Below are 15,194 nucleotides of genomic sequence, written 5' to 3' on the forward strand. Positions count from 1 at the left end.
GTATATAACATAAGTGCTATATTGTATAAAACAATTATTTGTCTAGAAATTAAAACGAGTCATTTGAGTCATCAAAAAACAAAACTATTTTTATGTCTTCTTTAAAGTAGCAAAATAAATGAGTCTCTTCTTTTGCTTCATAAAATATTTAAATTTATATATACTAATTCATACATGCATCACTGATGCATAACAATTATACACACTGATGGATGCCGTGTTATATCTTAACACATGCACACAGGGAAGAAATGTTCAAGTACGATCAACCTATCCAGGCACGGACCTTTTTTAACACAGTCCTTGATACCACTGTTGATATCATTATGGTATAAGGGAAAACTAGGACTGCAAACAGGTGTTTGGCTTTGTCAACACTTAAAAAATACATTTAAAACAATCAGGGGTTTTGTTTTACTTTTATCTCATCTTTAACTACATGTACGAACCCACCTCCATAAGACAGTAAAAGTGAAATTAAGTATAGTAAAGAAATTGAAGACAAAAAAACCTGCTTGTGTATTAAAAAATACTCAACCTATACACTGATGCATTTAAAGGGATGGCTAATATAAAGATCAATAAAAATGCGACAAGGTCTAATAATAAAAAATGTGTTATATAGGCTTACAAGAATAAGACAAGTGAGGAAAATTCCCAAAGTTTGAAAGAAAATAATTGCCAATACGAAATGTAAAAACTCTACAGAAATCTGCATGATAATGTTAAGCAAAATTTATAGTTGAAGATAAAAAGTCACGACCTCTATAAATTGAAGAAAAAATATTGGCGTATTTTATCTGTTTGTCATCTTATATAAATGATAACATGTAAAAAGTTATGTCAGAGAGTTGTAATAGTGATGAATTACTCATTTATTAGTTCTTCAAGGATTGATATAAATGTACCTTTTTATTTCGCAGTTTACTTTTTAAAGAACTGTTTCAGGACTTTGTCTCGAATCTGCTTAGTTTTCACCACATACACAATGGGATTCATTACTGGGGGAATGAGGAAGTGCATGTTGGCCATGGTCACATAGACGTGGGAGGGAAGCCTGGGGCCAAAGCGGTGCAGCATAGACAGGCAGATCATGGGTGTGAAGAAGAGGACCACAGCACATAGGTGGGAGATGCAGGTGTTGAGAGCTTTGAGGCGCCCACCATGGGAGGCAATGCTCAGCACAGTTTTCAGAATCAACACGTAAGAAAGGAGAATGAGGAGGAAGTCAAGACCCATGGTGGAGAGCACCACGAAGAGTCCATAGATGCTATTGACCCTGGTATTGGAGCAGGAGAGCTTTATGATGTCAGGATGCAGGCAGTAGGAATGAGAAAGTACGTTGGAGCCACAGAAGCACAGCCTCTTCAAGAGGATAGGCAGAGGCACCTGCACTGTCAAAGTTCGAATAACAATAATCAAACCTATCTTCCCAATCACCCTGTGAGTGAGGATGGAGGAATAGCGCAGTGGCTGAGAAATGGCGACATAGCGATCAAAGGCCATAGCGAGAATAACAGCAGATTCACCAACCTGGAAGGTGTGAATGAAGAACATCTGGGTGAAGCAAGCAGGGAAGGTCAGCTCTCGAGCATCCAGCCAGAAGATGCGCAGCATGGTGGGGAAGGTGACGAGGGACAGGCCCAGGTCAGAGGCAGCCAGCATGGCCAGGAATAGGTACATGGGCACATGGAGACTGTGCTCCCTCCACACAACTGTGATGATGGTCAAATTGCCCACCAAGGTGATGAGGAACATGGTGCAGAAGGGTATAGAGACCCCGACGTGGCCAGCTTCCAGCCCTGGGATGCCTGTGACCAGGAAGCTGGAGAAGATAGAGCTGGTGCTGTTAGCAGGAAAAATGATGCCAGAAGCGCATACTTGTCCTGGAATGAAATGTCCCAGAAACACACCTTAATGTTTGATCGTTTATTTTTAAAATTTTGAGTACGTCCCCTAGGTTTTTTCATTGATGACCTCAATAATAATACTTTCTATTGTACTTTTGGTGCCTAACATAGAAAATAATACTTGATTGTTTGATCAAATTATCCAGAGTTTTACATAATTCCAAAAGAATGAATAAATTTTATTTCCATTATGTAGCCGCTTAAAAATTTCCATTTTTCTTTCCCTACACGAATTACAGCAAAAATTTTCTACTTGTAGACAAGTACACAAATGGAGGCACAGGAGAAAAAGTAGTATTTACCCTATTTTTGTATCTCAGAAAGCCATGTTTTGCTGATCTTCTACATTTAGTAAATACATTGTTACCCGGCAAATCTGTTCTGCATAAACCATACAATCCTTTGGCTTTGGTGCATTTTCCCTAAGAGTAGTGTTGTTTTCATCAGAATACACATTTATTTCTGAATCATGTGTTTCATCGATTGTGGATTTTCAAAGAAAGACACATTTGAAGCTCTTCCTCACTGGTAATATCTAAAAATGTTCCTTGATTGAGCTAATCAACATGTGTCTCTACTGTGAGATCCATAGGGAAGTAGTGGCGTCACCATTCTGCATGTGCTCCATGGCTTCGATCCCACAGACCAGGTTTGTATTTCCATACAGACTGACCACCGTAAGTCACAGTAATACATTTAAACTGTAAAATATCATCTCTTAAATTTCACAGCCAAGCACTTGGAAACTTCAGTCACTGACACATATCTCTTCTTTTGTGTTCTTAAATGAGGGTGTAATTCATGACAGTTTTGGAGATGAGAAATCAGAAAGACTAAAGAAAGCAGTAGATAAGCCATGGGAACTGTCTCCCCAAAGACACCCAAAGATGATCATTAACTATCTCTTCTTTTGTTTTCCTTGATTTCCGTCACATTTGTTTAGTGGATACATAAACCTAAAGTACAATATGAATAGAGATCTGCATGTGGAGATTGTTTTCATCTCAACTACTCTTGAACATTTAGTACAGAACTTGTTTATATTCCTTTAATGTTGCATATGAATATCTGTCATTTCTAATAGATTCACATGAGATGGATAGCAGTTTTACTGATTTATGCATCTGTATATTCTCCCACAGATCTTCATGTAAGGTTGAAATAAACCATTATAAATAAATACAATCAGTGGTGGTAATCATAAGGAAGCCCATGGCCTCTCCCTTTGCTGATACACCTCAAATTCTTGGTGCAAAGCATCACATAATATGTTGCACCATAGTGGAAAATGAGGGAAGCAAGCAGGGCCAAGTCCAGATCATGGAAAGCTCATGTGCCTTGGTAAATAATGTCAACCTATAGGATTTGAGATCCATTATACTTTCCAGTGTGCATCTTAAAAAGAACTCTAACAGATATCCATGGGCCCCAACATTTCAGAAGTCAGTATCTGGCCTGCATCTTGTTTTGAGTTTGTTTTCTTTGTCTTTACACAAGTAATGCACAGAATATCTCCTTTCCTAGGGTCAAAAGAGAAAGGATTCCCAGAAGTGGAAAGACAGTTTGATTTTCATTTTTTCTAAATCAAGTAATTATGCTAATTTTTTTTTTTTTTTAAATTGGTACCAGGGATGGAACTCACGACTGCCTGCCTGGAAGGCAGTTTCTTATGCCGCTGAGCTAAATCCCCAGCCCCAATTATGGTATTATTTTAAAATGAAAAATTAAAGCATAACACTTTAAGTGAAATGTTAATTAAAATAATGTACAGTCTTAATTTTCTGCATTTTCATAGAATTGTATTATTGTAGAATTTTTTATCAGCCTTGGCTAGAAATGCTAAATGTTAGACTAGTTATTTATAGCATTTTTTCCTGTGTTTTGCTTTTCTCTTGAGAGATGAGTATAGAAATTAAAAATGCATGTAGTTATTTGGGAACTATTTTACGTATTTGACATAATAATAGGAAAGTATTCTCTAAAAATAAGATTTGGTGCTTTGGGGGTATGTTTTTATTATTTTAAAGAAATTGAATTTTATTTACACTGCATGACACATTTATCATATGGATTGTAAGCAAATCACACTTTTTCAATGCCTCACTGCATAGCATGGAATAATTGTGTTAATCAAAAACTTACTTAAATTATGTACATAATAAAATAAAATATAAAAATATTGCTGTAAAATTCAAAATGTAAAAATCATGAGTGTAGATTTTAATGCTTGCCCAAAAAGCATATAGACTCTTAAATTTGTGGAGAAATTTTAAAATTTTATTTAACAATACATAAGGGTTTCTTTCATAATGACTATTATATGTTTGAAAGTGAAAATTGTTTGCAGTTCTATAATTAACAAGAGCAGTACACTAGCCTACTTCACAGACTTGGTTCAGTATTGATCATCTGCTCCTACTTTATTCAGCCAAATCCTTTATAGATGATTTGGTCCAGATTCCTAACTCTAAAATAGAATTTAAGCTTATAGCAAGAATAAAAACTATTAATATGAACTAGTTTGTTTAAAAATAGCAGACATATACTAGATATATTTATATAAAAGCACTGTAAAATACGCAGGGAAACTCCATTATATCATTCATTATTTATCCTGGACAAAACATGCACTGAATATATTTGAGTTGTGGCACATATATTCTCTAGGTCACCTCTCAAGGCTTCTAGTGTTTAGGAAGCTAAACACACATTACATACCTATTCTTCATTTTTCTATACAATAATGCTACATGCATTTAAATTTTTAAATATTTCATACAGTTTGTCCAAATTTTTCACTTTCTTTTGTTCATCAATGTCATTATTGTATTTTGTGAACCTTTCTGTGAATACACACTTCAAAATCTTCATTCCAACCTGAGCATGGTGGTGCTTGGGATTACTTGGGAGACTGAGGCAGGAGCATTGCCCTGATTTCAAGGCCAATTTGGTTACTTAGTCTGTTTAAGGCCAACCTAAACTACAAAGTGCGACCCTCTCTCAACAAACAAAATGAAATAAAACACTTCTTTATTCTGGGAGCAAATAGACTATTTCTTATATGTACTAATATTTAGTTAAAGTACCTCTTGAATCTGATTCTTGATCAGGGGAAGAGTCCTAGAAAAAATGTTTAAAAACATTCAAGATTTCCTTTATTTTGACTTAAAGCATAACAATCATAAATATTCTGCTTATTGCTTCATTAGTTCATTTCCAACTATAGATCAGAGTATCAACCTACATTAATTTGGGTGACAATTATAGAAGTGAGTAGAGTGATTAATTTAAATATTATGTCTTATCTTGAAAAATGTAAACGAAGTTAACAGTAATTTCATAAGCGCCATGGGCATTTTCCCGTTTACTTAGAATTATGCTGCCTTTGATAGAAAGGATTTAGACATCTCCTTTCCCATTTGTGAAACATACACTCTGCCTGGTCTTTGTGTGCTTGTGTGTTGTATGTGAGTGGAAGGGTGGGAGAATTAGCACAGGCATGCACGCACCCCAGCTAGACTCATCTGCTGCTTGATTTCTTCTCAATGTTCTGTTGTTGGATTATTTGTATTTTCAAAATCAAAAGCCTTTGGCCTCAACCTCAATAAATGCTTATGTTCAGCAATGTGATGAACCTCAAATGCGAGCTATAAATATGGATAGCATTTCTGTTCAACAATTCACAAATACTTTAAACTCATTTCTTTTATGTCGTTCTATGACACCTATTCTGAGTCTAAAATATCAAGATCAGTGTCATGGAAACAATATCATTCCTCAAAATTCTGTGATTCCCTTTTTCTCCATTCACCAATATTATTAAAATCTTCTTTGGCCTTAATTTTATCTTCAAACTCAGTTTTAGAAAACTTGTTTTTTATCTCACCTCGTATATCAAACAGCATTGTTGCTAAAGTCCTGCAGAACAGTTTTCTTTACTGTGTGGAGAACTGGAGACGCCTGTGACCTGAATTGAAGCACCTTCTTATTAGTGTGACTCTCCCCAGAGAATGGAGCTTTCTGGATCTGACAGTTAGCACGTTTTACTGCCTAGGAATCCCACAACGTTGGCTCAAACGCTGGTTCATTTCACATTAGATGAAGCGGGAACAAAACTGATGAATACAGTGTTTCACATGGTGGTATCAGAATTTGCATGAACTCAATTTTACTCATACTAAGTTAAATAAAATTACTATATGCATTGTAGGATCCCTTACATTTTATGTAAAACCACCGAAGGAATCACATTTCACTGAATGCTCCTCATTGAATTGTAGTAAATTTTTAATTCAGAAATAATTTAGATATAAACCTTTATTCACTGTATATAGAAATTACTTTAGTATTCTGAAGTGTGAAGTAAATCTGACTTTCTGCCTTCATCCATTATTCTCCTAAAATGCTACCTACCTTACACAAACATGTTTTTCAGTGGACATTTGTTGACATGGAACTGCATGTCATGAAGGATGCCTTTTTTAGGATATCACCATGCTAAAGTCAAAGGCATTGAAAGTATTGGCTAAAGGTCAATTAAAGAAAAATATATAGAGCTAAATATATGCATATAAAAAAGTAAAATGTGAAATATAAATATTTATATCTATGAAAATATTGCAATTTTGTTTTGTTGTTGTTGTTTGGCACCAGGCATCGAATTCATGACCTCAGGCTTGCCAGGCAGGCACTTAGGTCACTGAGCTAAATCCACGGCTAATATTGCAATTTTGATACTGCACTAAAAATTTGCCAAATGTTATCATGGAGAAAAAAAAATTGATAACTAACGTATAGTATCTGCTTGCACTACTTATTAAATTTGTTTTTTAAATATAATATTGTCATAATAAAAGTTAAAATTTAATTAGCATGACTACAAATTCATAACATATTAGTATAATGTGAAATGAGAAAAAAATTTCCTTCTAACAACGAATTTATATCTATGGAGAAGATCAATTATATAAACACCAGGAAGCATAGGAATATAAATATCAAAACAGCATTGTATCATTCAGGGTTTACTAGGGAAGCAGATATAACACAATATATGGAAATGTATATGAAATTCCAAGATTTATTTAAGATGGTCAGTCACAGAGTAGGACAAGGAAGTGTGCAAAGGGATCTGCAAGCTAGATGCTGAAGGGTCCTGCTCAAGGCCTGAAGCTCACTGCAGTGTCCTGTACGATCCATATCTGGAAACTGATAGATCTGTGATGGAATGCTGAAGTATCTGTGCTGGAAGGCTAGAAGTCTCTACCAGAATTTTAAAGAGTTTTGGGCTAAAGCCAAACAGTCTGCACCAGAAGCCAGAAGACCAGGTCAAAGCTGAAGGGGATGACTGGAGCTCCTCCAAAGAACCAATTATCAGTTCTTCCTCATTTCCAGTTTATTGCTTGCAGGCTGCACCCCTCAGGTGGTTGTAGCCCTCACACCATCTCCACGATCTCATCCTACACAGGCCGAGGGTGTGACAAAATTAGGACCCTGAACCCTTGCTGAATCATTTAGTTAAACCTCTAACTTTCTCAGATTGAGATAATATATCAACCATTATAAACATGCTCTATAATCATTTAGTAACAACAGTAACAAAAATAGAAGGCATTATTATTTTGTTAAGATGGAATAAAGTTTCCATTTCTATGGAGTTATTTTTGAAATTAAATTGTAGGAGTTGCCTATTTATTTTGAACACTAATCCTGTACCAGAGTGATTTGCAAATTAGTTTTCCTATTTGGCACATCTTCTTTTCCTTTTGTTGATTATTTTATTTGTTATTCAATTGTATTTGACATTATGCTCTATTTTTTGTTTATACATTGTGGCTTATACTTTTAGTGTTATAGTAAACAAATTGCTTGTTTACTATAACAATTTGTTAACTCTTGATCAATGTCAAGAGCTCAGTATAGTTTGCATTTGTAAGATGAAATTAAACATTGGTAATGACACTTTTTCCCTAAGCAAGTTTCTATTAGATTTTTGAAAATATTACTCAGTATTCTTATTTTCACACCACTGTGGCTATTTGCATAGAATAATGAAGAGTCTGATATCTTTTTTATAATAACTTATTTAGAGATATTGGTATGGAAGCATCTTAGTTGAAATTTGAAATGATCATTTAATCAAATAGTTTAAGAAAAGCTATCAACAAACTAAGGACAACTTTATGATTTCAAGGTTTACAATTACATTTAGGGAAAATTGGTGTAGTTGTTCATGTTTACAGATATCTATGCTGGTTAAAAAAGACAGTTCATTGTACATGTAGGTATTGGGATGCCTCAGCAATCCAAAGAAAAGGGAAATATGTTAATATATACATACATATAGATAGATAGATAGATAGATAGATAGATAGATAGTTAAAAAACTTACCTGAGATTTCTTCTTTTCTTATTTTTATTATTTAGGTTATTTGAGAAAGATTTCACTATGTAATTCAGCTTGGCCTTCAACTCACTATGTAGACCATACTGGACTTGAACTCAAAGTGATCGTTCTTGTTCACACTCCTGAGTACTAAATTACAGGCTTACTCCACCATGTTCACTGCATCTGAGATTTCATAGAACAACATGCAAGAAAGCAGCATGCAAGAAATCAAATTTAAAAGGTCTGAGCAATAAATTAATGCTTTCCTTATAATCCTCTAAGTAATCATTTCAAATGTAAAAAAAATTGTTTTACAGATTTGAAATTTTTTGTCTAAAAGAAGCTCATAATCTGTTGTGTTTAGGTAAGAAACTGCATTGTCTGTTTTTCACCTCTAAGGCTTATCAATTCTACCTCTATTGATGGGCTTGTTATGTTACAGAATTTTGTATACTGTTGTCAACATGTAAGCATGCTAATTATGTTTTACTCTACACAGTTTCAGATTCTTTTCATCAAAACCTAGGGAAATTGAAAAGAGTTAAGCATATCATATTGCAATTGTGCATGCACACACATTGTTTATAGAGCACAACTCATAAGAATTAGATCAAGGAACCATCCTTTATACCCATCATCCGAAAAAAGGATAAGGAAAAAGTAAAGTACATACATGATGGAGATGTTCTCAGCCATAAAAGGGACAAATTTGAATCATTTTTAGAAAAAATGGATGCACCTTAATTTTGTAATGCTAAATGCAATAAAATGGACCCAGAAAGCTATAGATTACATGGTTTCTTTTATTTGAGAAACCCAAAGAATAAGCATTTACAAAAGTAAAATAAAGTAATAAAATAGGTAGTTAAAATAGTAAATCAAATTCATTAATTAAAAGAGTAAAATGGATGATAGGAAACAGAGAGATTTTGTGGATTTGTGATGCAGACGTGGGAAAAGGAGAGGGGAAGAATAGGTGAAAAGGAGGAAAATGAGACATGAACCTGTACTCCAAAAGAAACATGTTCACTGCGCATTGCAAACATATACTAGTCAATATTTTTTTAAAATGAAACTCATGCAAAGACTTTTTTATTCTTTACAAATTATTTTGACATATTTTTATTTTATATTCATCAATATTATCTCAGAATTCCTGTGAAACTATTTCCTCAGAACCGACTGCTTAGAACAGTTTCCCACATGTCTCATGTGGAATCCACAAGAAACATTGGTCAGATGCTATTTTTAGATGTTGATGAGATCATGATTTTTAAAATATTTTCATTCAAAACAATTTTTAATATTTCCTTGTCACAATTTTTCTATCTACGAGTCAGCATAGAAAATGAATCAAGCAATCATTGATGGGGAAAAGGAAGCATGGCAGACTCAGGGTCCATGGTGACAAATAACAGTGATGGTGATGAACAGAAAGGTGATAAAGTTGATGAGTAAGGAGAACCTGAAATTCTTGTCCAAATTTCAGTCTAAATTCTTTTTCAGCTCTGTCCTATGTCCTACGCGATCCCTGAAATATTTTTTATCTTTCATTTTATTTCAAAGCCTTGACTATTTACCCGGGAACTTATAAAAAGAAAGATGATGTATGTAGTATCAATTAACAGTGACAAACTAATTTTTCTAAAAAATAATCTGATTTGCTTGCCAATAAAAATGTTTTTAATTAGAAAACACAAGCTTGAAGAAAATACAAGTTAATATAGTGAAAACAATGGTTTGTCTTTCTTACATAGGAAAATAAAATCATGACAAGCTGGGGAATGTTTATATCTTTTGATGTTACATGGATGGGATTAAAATAAAGACTGTTGTCTGAACAAGTGAGATATTTTAAACAGACAATAATATGATTTTGCAGTCAAACAAATGTACATTTGAATTTAACATGTCATAAGAACTATGAGAGAATTATTTCAGTCTAAGAAATTAATGAGTCAGTGGAGTCATCAAAAATCAAAAACTTTTATTTTTATGTTTAACTTTTTTAAAGTAGCAAAATAAATGAGTCCTCTTCTTTTGCTTCATAAAATATTTAAATTTATTTTAACTAATTCATACATATATCACTGATGCACAACAATTATACATGCTCATGGACACCGTGTGCTGTCCTAATAGGTGAATACATGGTAGAAAGATTAAAACAAGGTCAACACATTCAGGCATGGACTTTTTAGATGCAGTCAAAAATATTATTACGTAAGCGAAAACACAGACTGTGAAATAGGTGCTTCATTTTGTTAACACTTAAAAATACATTTTTAAAAAAAAATCAGAGAGATTGTTTTATATTTATCTTGTTTTTAGCAAACTATACACACCTACTTCCATAAGATAGTAAAACCAAAATAAAGTATAGGAAAGAAATTCAGGACAAAATATGCTTGTATATTACAAAATATTCAACTTAGACACTGATATATTTACTGGGATTGTTAAGATAGAGACTACCAAATATATGACAAGTTTAATAATAGAAATGTGTTATATAGGCAGAATGAATAACTAGACAAGTGAAAAAAATTTCCAAAATTTGAGAGAAATAATTGCCAATATGAAATGTAAAAACTCTACAGAACTTTGTATGATAACTTTAAGCAAAGATTATAGCAGAATATAAAAAAGAATGACCAGTGTACATTGAAGATAAAAATTTGGGGTATTTTATTTGTTTGTCTCCTAATATACATGAGAATATGTAAAGAGAATCCATATCAAAAAAGTTGGAAAAGTGATGCATTATTTCTATATTAGTTTCTCAAGATTTGTGTTATAAATGCAGCTTTTTATTCAGCAGGTTGTTTTTTAAAGAAGAGCTTCAAGATTTTGTCCCGAATCTGCTTGGTTTTCCACCACATACACAATGGGATTCATCACGGGAGAAACAAGGAAGTGCATGTTGGCCATGGTCACATAGACGTGCGAGGGAAGCCTGGGGCCAAAGCGGTGCAGCATAGACAGGCAGATCATGGGTGTGAAGAAGAGAACCACAGCACACAGGTGGGAGATGCAGGTGTTGAGAGCCTTGAGGCGCCCAGCGTGGGAGGCAATGCTCAGCACAGTATTCAGAATCAACACGTAAGAAAGAAGAATGAGGAAAAAGTCCAGACTCATGGTGGAGAGCACAATGCATAATCCAAAGATGCTATTTATCCTAGTATTGGAGCAGGAGAGCTTTATGATGTCAGGATGCAGGCAGTAGGAATGAGAAAGTACATTATAGCTACAGAAGCACAGCCCCTTCAAGAGGATAGGCAGAGGCACATGAACTGTCATAGTTCGAAGAACAATTGTAATATCTATCTTTGCAATCACCTTGTGAGTGAGGATGGAAGAGTAGTGAAGTGGCTGACAAATGGCCATATAGCAGTCAAAGGCCATTGCCAGAATAACAGCAGACTCAAATATCTGAAAAGTGTGAATGAAGAACATCTGGGTGAAGCAAGCAGGGAAGGTCAGCTCTCGAGCATCCAGCCACAAGATGCGCAGCATGATGGGGAAGGTGACGAGGGACGGGCCCAGGTCAGAGGCAGCCAGCATGGCCAGGAAGAGCTACATGGGCACATGGAGGCTGTGCTCCCTCCAGACAACTGTGATAATGATCACGTTGCCCACCAAGGTGATGAGGAACATGGCGCAAAAGAGTATGGAGACCCCGATGTGCACAGCCTCCAGCCCTGGGATGTCTGTGACCAGGAAGCTGGAGAAGGTGCAATTTGTGCTGTTCATAAGGAACATGATTTCAGAGGAGTTTGAATTTCCTAAAATAGAAAACAGCATTATCGATATGTGGTTTGAGCTTTCAATTTGACTACTCTTTGTGTTTCTCATTTTAAGCTAACAATTATAGGGTTTTTAAATGGGGTTAAATACTGTTCACCAGTATGTAGTCTGAGCCTCTATACTAAGTATCAAAAAATTCTTTACCAGCATCACTGGGTATGATTACCTTTTGATAGCAATAAAAAGAAAATTTTAAAATTTAACTTTTAATTTAAGTAAGTCATGTTACTGGCATAGTGATTTTGAAAATGAAAAATTAAACTAAATACTGTGCAGGTAAATACTGCTATCCTCTCTTGTCCAAAATTTTTCTTTTCAGTGTTTCAGTTATTCATGGCCAATTGTAGTCTGAACAAATTCAAGGAGTAATTCAAGAAAAAGCTACTCCTACATTTGAGATACTTACTATTTGTAGTGACATTGTATTCATTGCCATTCTGCCCTGTTGCCCCTACAAATCTTAGTGACCCTTTAGTTCACTGTATTTATGTTGCACACATGCCCCTTAGTAATTCATGCATCGTCTGAGTTCTCAGGTCTACTTCTGTGGACCTTTAGCATTGCTATGGTCATATAATTATTTTATTGTATAATGACCCTGGAGCAAGAATGACAATATTGGCAATTTGGATATACTGAAGAAAAATAACAAAAGTATTTAAATGTGGAAAACTTTTTATGCAATCAAGAAATGTTTTAAAAATCTTTAGTGGAGATTCCTAAGGTCTATGGAAAGAAAAAACCTTTCTATGCAAGAAGTTGTGAGAAAAAAAAAAATAATTGTATGCTGTTTTTGCTCCTACTCAAAAAACTTCCTTGTAAGGGCTTAATGAAAATGGAAAAAGATAATTGATCACGGCTATTTTATGTAGAGTAAAAATAGTACCCAAAGAACCCAGGCAATTCATACTGTTTTTCTTAGTTTATATAACATAAAGATAAAAGGGACCACTGCAACGTTAATTCAAACTAATACCAGAAACTGTAGCTAAAATAGTACATCACGACTAGTGTGTATCTTACTACCTTGGTTTAAAATGACACATATAAAATAGTTTATGAGAAGGTTTTAATATTCTATATTTTCTGCATGTCATGAGCACATGAATTATAATTAAACATGGGAACTTTTGTCAATTTTGTATTGTTTAATGTAACAAAAGTAATGATCATTACTGGTATGTGAAATGATATTTTGGATATAGTTTTCACTTAGTTCTTTAAAATTTTTGTTTTACTTTGAAATATTACTTTGTCATACATGAAATTTTAAATGAACTTTTGCTATACATTTTATTCATTGATCAATATAATGGTTTTTAATTTAAAATTGAATATATATTTCCTTATAATTAGAAAACATTAAATATTGAATACTGTATCAATAATACTTTAAAATTTCATCCATGTGATCTTTTTTATTTCAGGACTAAATAATGTTGACATAAATTAATCATACCTAGTGATAGTTTACAAATCTACTTTAAACCTTATGTACATATGTGTGCTTTAATAAGTACTTTCTGATAAACTGTGATACCGATTACATTGATTTATGTCAAAAAATATTATTTGTTCACTCACACATTAAATAAATACTATTTTTCTCTGCCTGACAGAGACTATTTTTGTTACCCTAACAAAGACTTAAACTGACTCGATTAGCTGCTTTTGTCTTAGAAGTGAGAAATCTGCCAAATATTTTAGGATAATACACAACACATGGGACACAAGGTTGTTTTCAAGCTCTGTGCTATCAAACATTCATTCAGATAAAGTCATCTTAAATGCACTTGATCTTCTGCCACAGAGAGTGTAGTGCACACTTTTTCTTATCTACCTGTTATCATATTCTGCATTGAAAAAATTAAATTGATAATCACATAGCTTCATATTTCTTTGCAGTTGTCTTCATAAAAGTTGCATACTGGTTGTATATATTAATCACTCTAATTGCTCACCTAGCCTTACTCACTAATGTCAGTTCTACTGTTATTAGGTCTTGTAGAGCTATGCAACCAAAATTTAATTCCTTGACTAAGTCACACAATCCCTAGCTGAAGTTGGTGGATTATTTCCTAGCTGGTCCTACTCAATTCACATATCACCCTGATTTTTGGCCAGGGAAAAGTCTGAGGAAAACAGCAACAGAATTTTTGCATTAAATTTGTTCATTGTCTTTTAGTGTGAGAAACAAAGTTAGTCTGTCTACCTTTTTCTACTTTCATTTTTCAGGTTAATCGTCTTTCTCAAAATGTCAGTCTATGTCTATTGGGATGAAATGTTCAGAAGAAATAATAAAGCATTAATATATTTGCATGTTCTATCTTCAGAAAATAAGTATGAGCTTCAGAAGCTCTGTTACAATTTTTTAAAATTGAGTTTTGTTGTTAAAACAGAAAATATTCTCTACCTTAATGCGTCTCTGGTAAGAGCACATTCTACTTAAGATGAATCACCAGACACTTTTTAATTAAGGGACTTTTGCCAAATGTCTTTGTCATGCCTTGTTCTCATTCATGAGTTTTTAAGTATTTTATTTATTTTTTAAAAACATTTCCCACTTTTATTTATTTATATAAGCTGTTAGAATCTATACTCTTTGATTCCCAAAGGGTTTATGCTCAGGAATAAGGTCAAACATCATGGCCACATTTTAATAGGCAAGAATAATTCTGTTTCTCAATGTAAGAGATATGTTAAGTTTCCTTCCTTCCTTGGTTCATGTCATTGGCTCAGATTATCTTAGGAACTAGAGAAAAGCAGACAAGGATAGTTTTACAGAAACATCCTGTAAGCCCCTAGGACTTTTTATATAATGATATAAATGTTTTGTACTCACTAATTTATGCAAAGTTCTTTGATGTCAGTCCTGTTTCAGATTTAGGTAAGCCAAGTTTTCTCCCTCACTTGGCATCTCAAGGCAGAGCTTTGCTAAAATGTACCACAAGGAAAGCTCTCTCCATCTTGTGCAAAGTCAGGAATACTTGTGAGCTGCTTTAGCCTCCTTATTAACCTCACAACTCTCTCTTATTGACAGTGATCTCTTGGGAAACCTCTTTGAGGTCTTGATCTGAAGTGCAAAGTAG

At 34.0% G+C, this 15,194-nt stretch overlaps 1 protein-coding gene and 1 pseudogene across 1 annotated transcript; both read right to left on the minus strand.

The window, feature by feature from the left end:
- Positions 1 to 924: 924 nt before the first annotated feature.
- LOC100734884 (olfactory receptor 51G2-like) lies at positions 925 to 2,538 on the minus strand. Its single transcript, XM_013147579.2, has 2 exons — positions 2,520 to 2,538; positions 925 to 1,886 (listed from the first exon to the last, which is right to left on the minus strand). The coding sequence occupies exons 1-2, from the start codon at positions 2,536 to 2,538 to the stop codon at positions 925 to 927; spliced, it is 981 nt and encodes a 326-aa protein (XP_013003033.2).
- An 8,570-nt stretch (positions 2,539 to 11,108) lies between these two features.
- On the minus strand, positions 11,109 to 12,060 carry LOC100734610 (olfactory receptor 51L1-like; annotated as a pseudogene).
- Positions 12,061 to 15,194: the final 3,134 nt, after the last annotated feature.

This window comes from Cavia porcellus, unplaced genomic scaffold (assembly GCF_034190915.1).
Source record: "Cavia porcellus strain 051 isolate PalLab524CR breed Dunkin Hartley unplaced genomic scaffold, mCavPor4.1 scaffold_9, whole genome shotgun sequence".
Taxonomy (NCBI): Eukaryota; Metazoa; Chordata; class Mammalia; order Rodentia; family Caviidae; genus Cavia; species Cavia porcellus.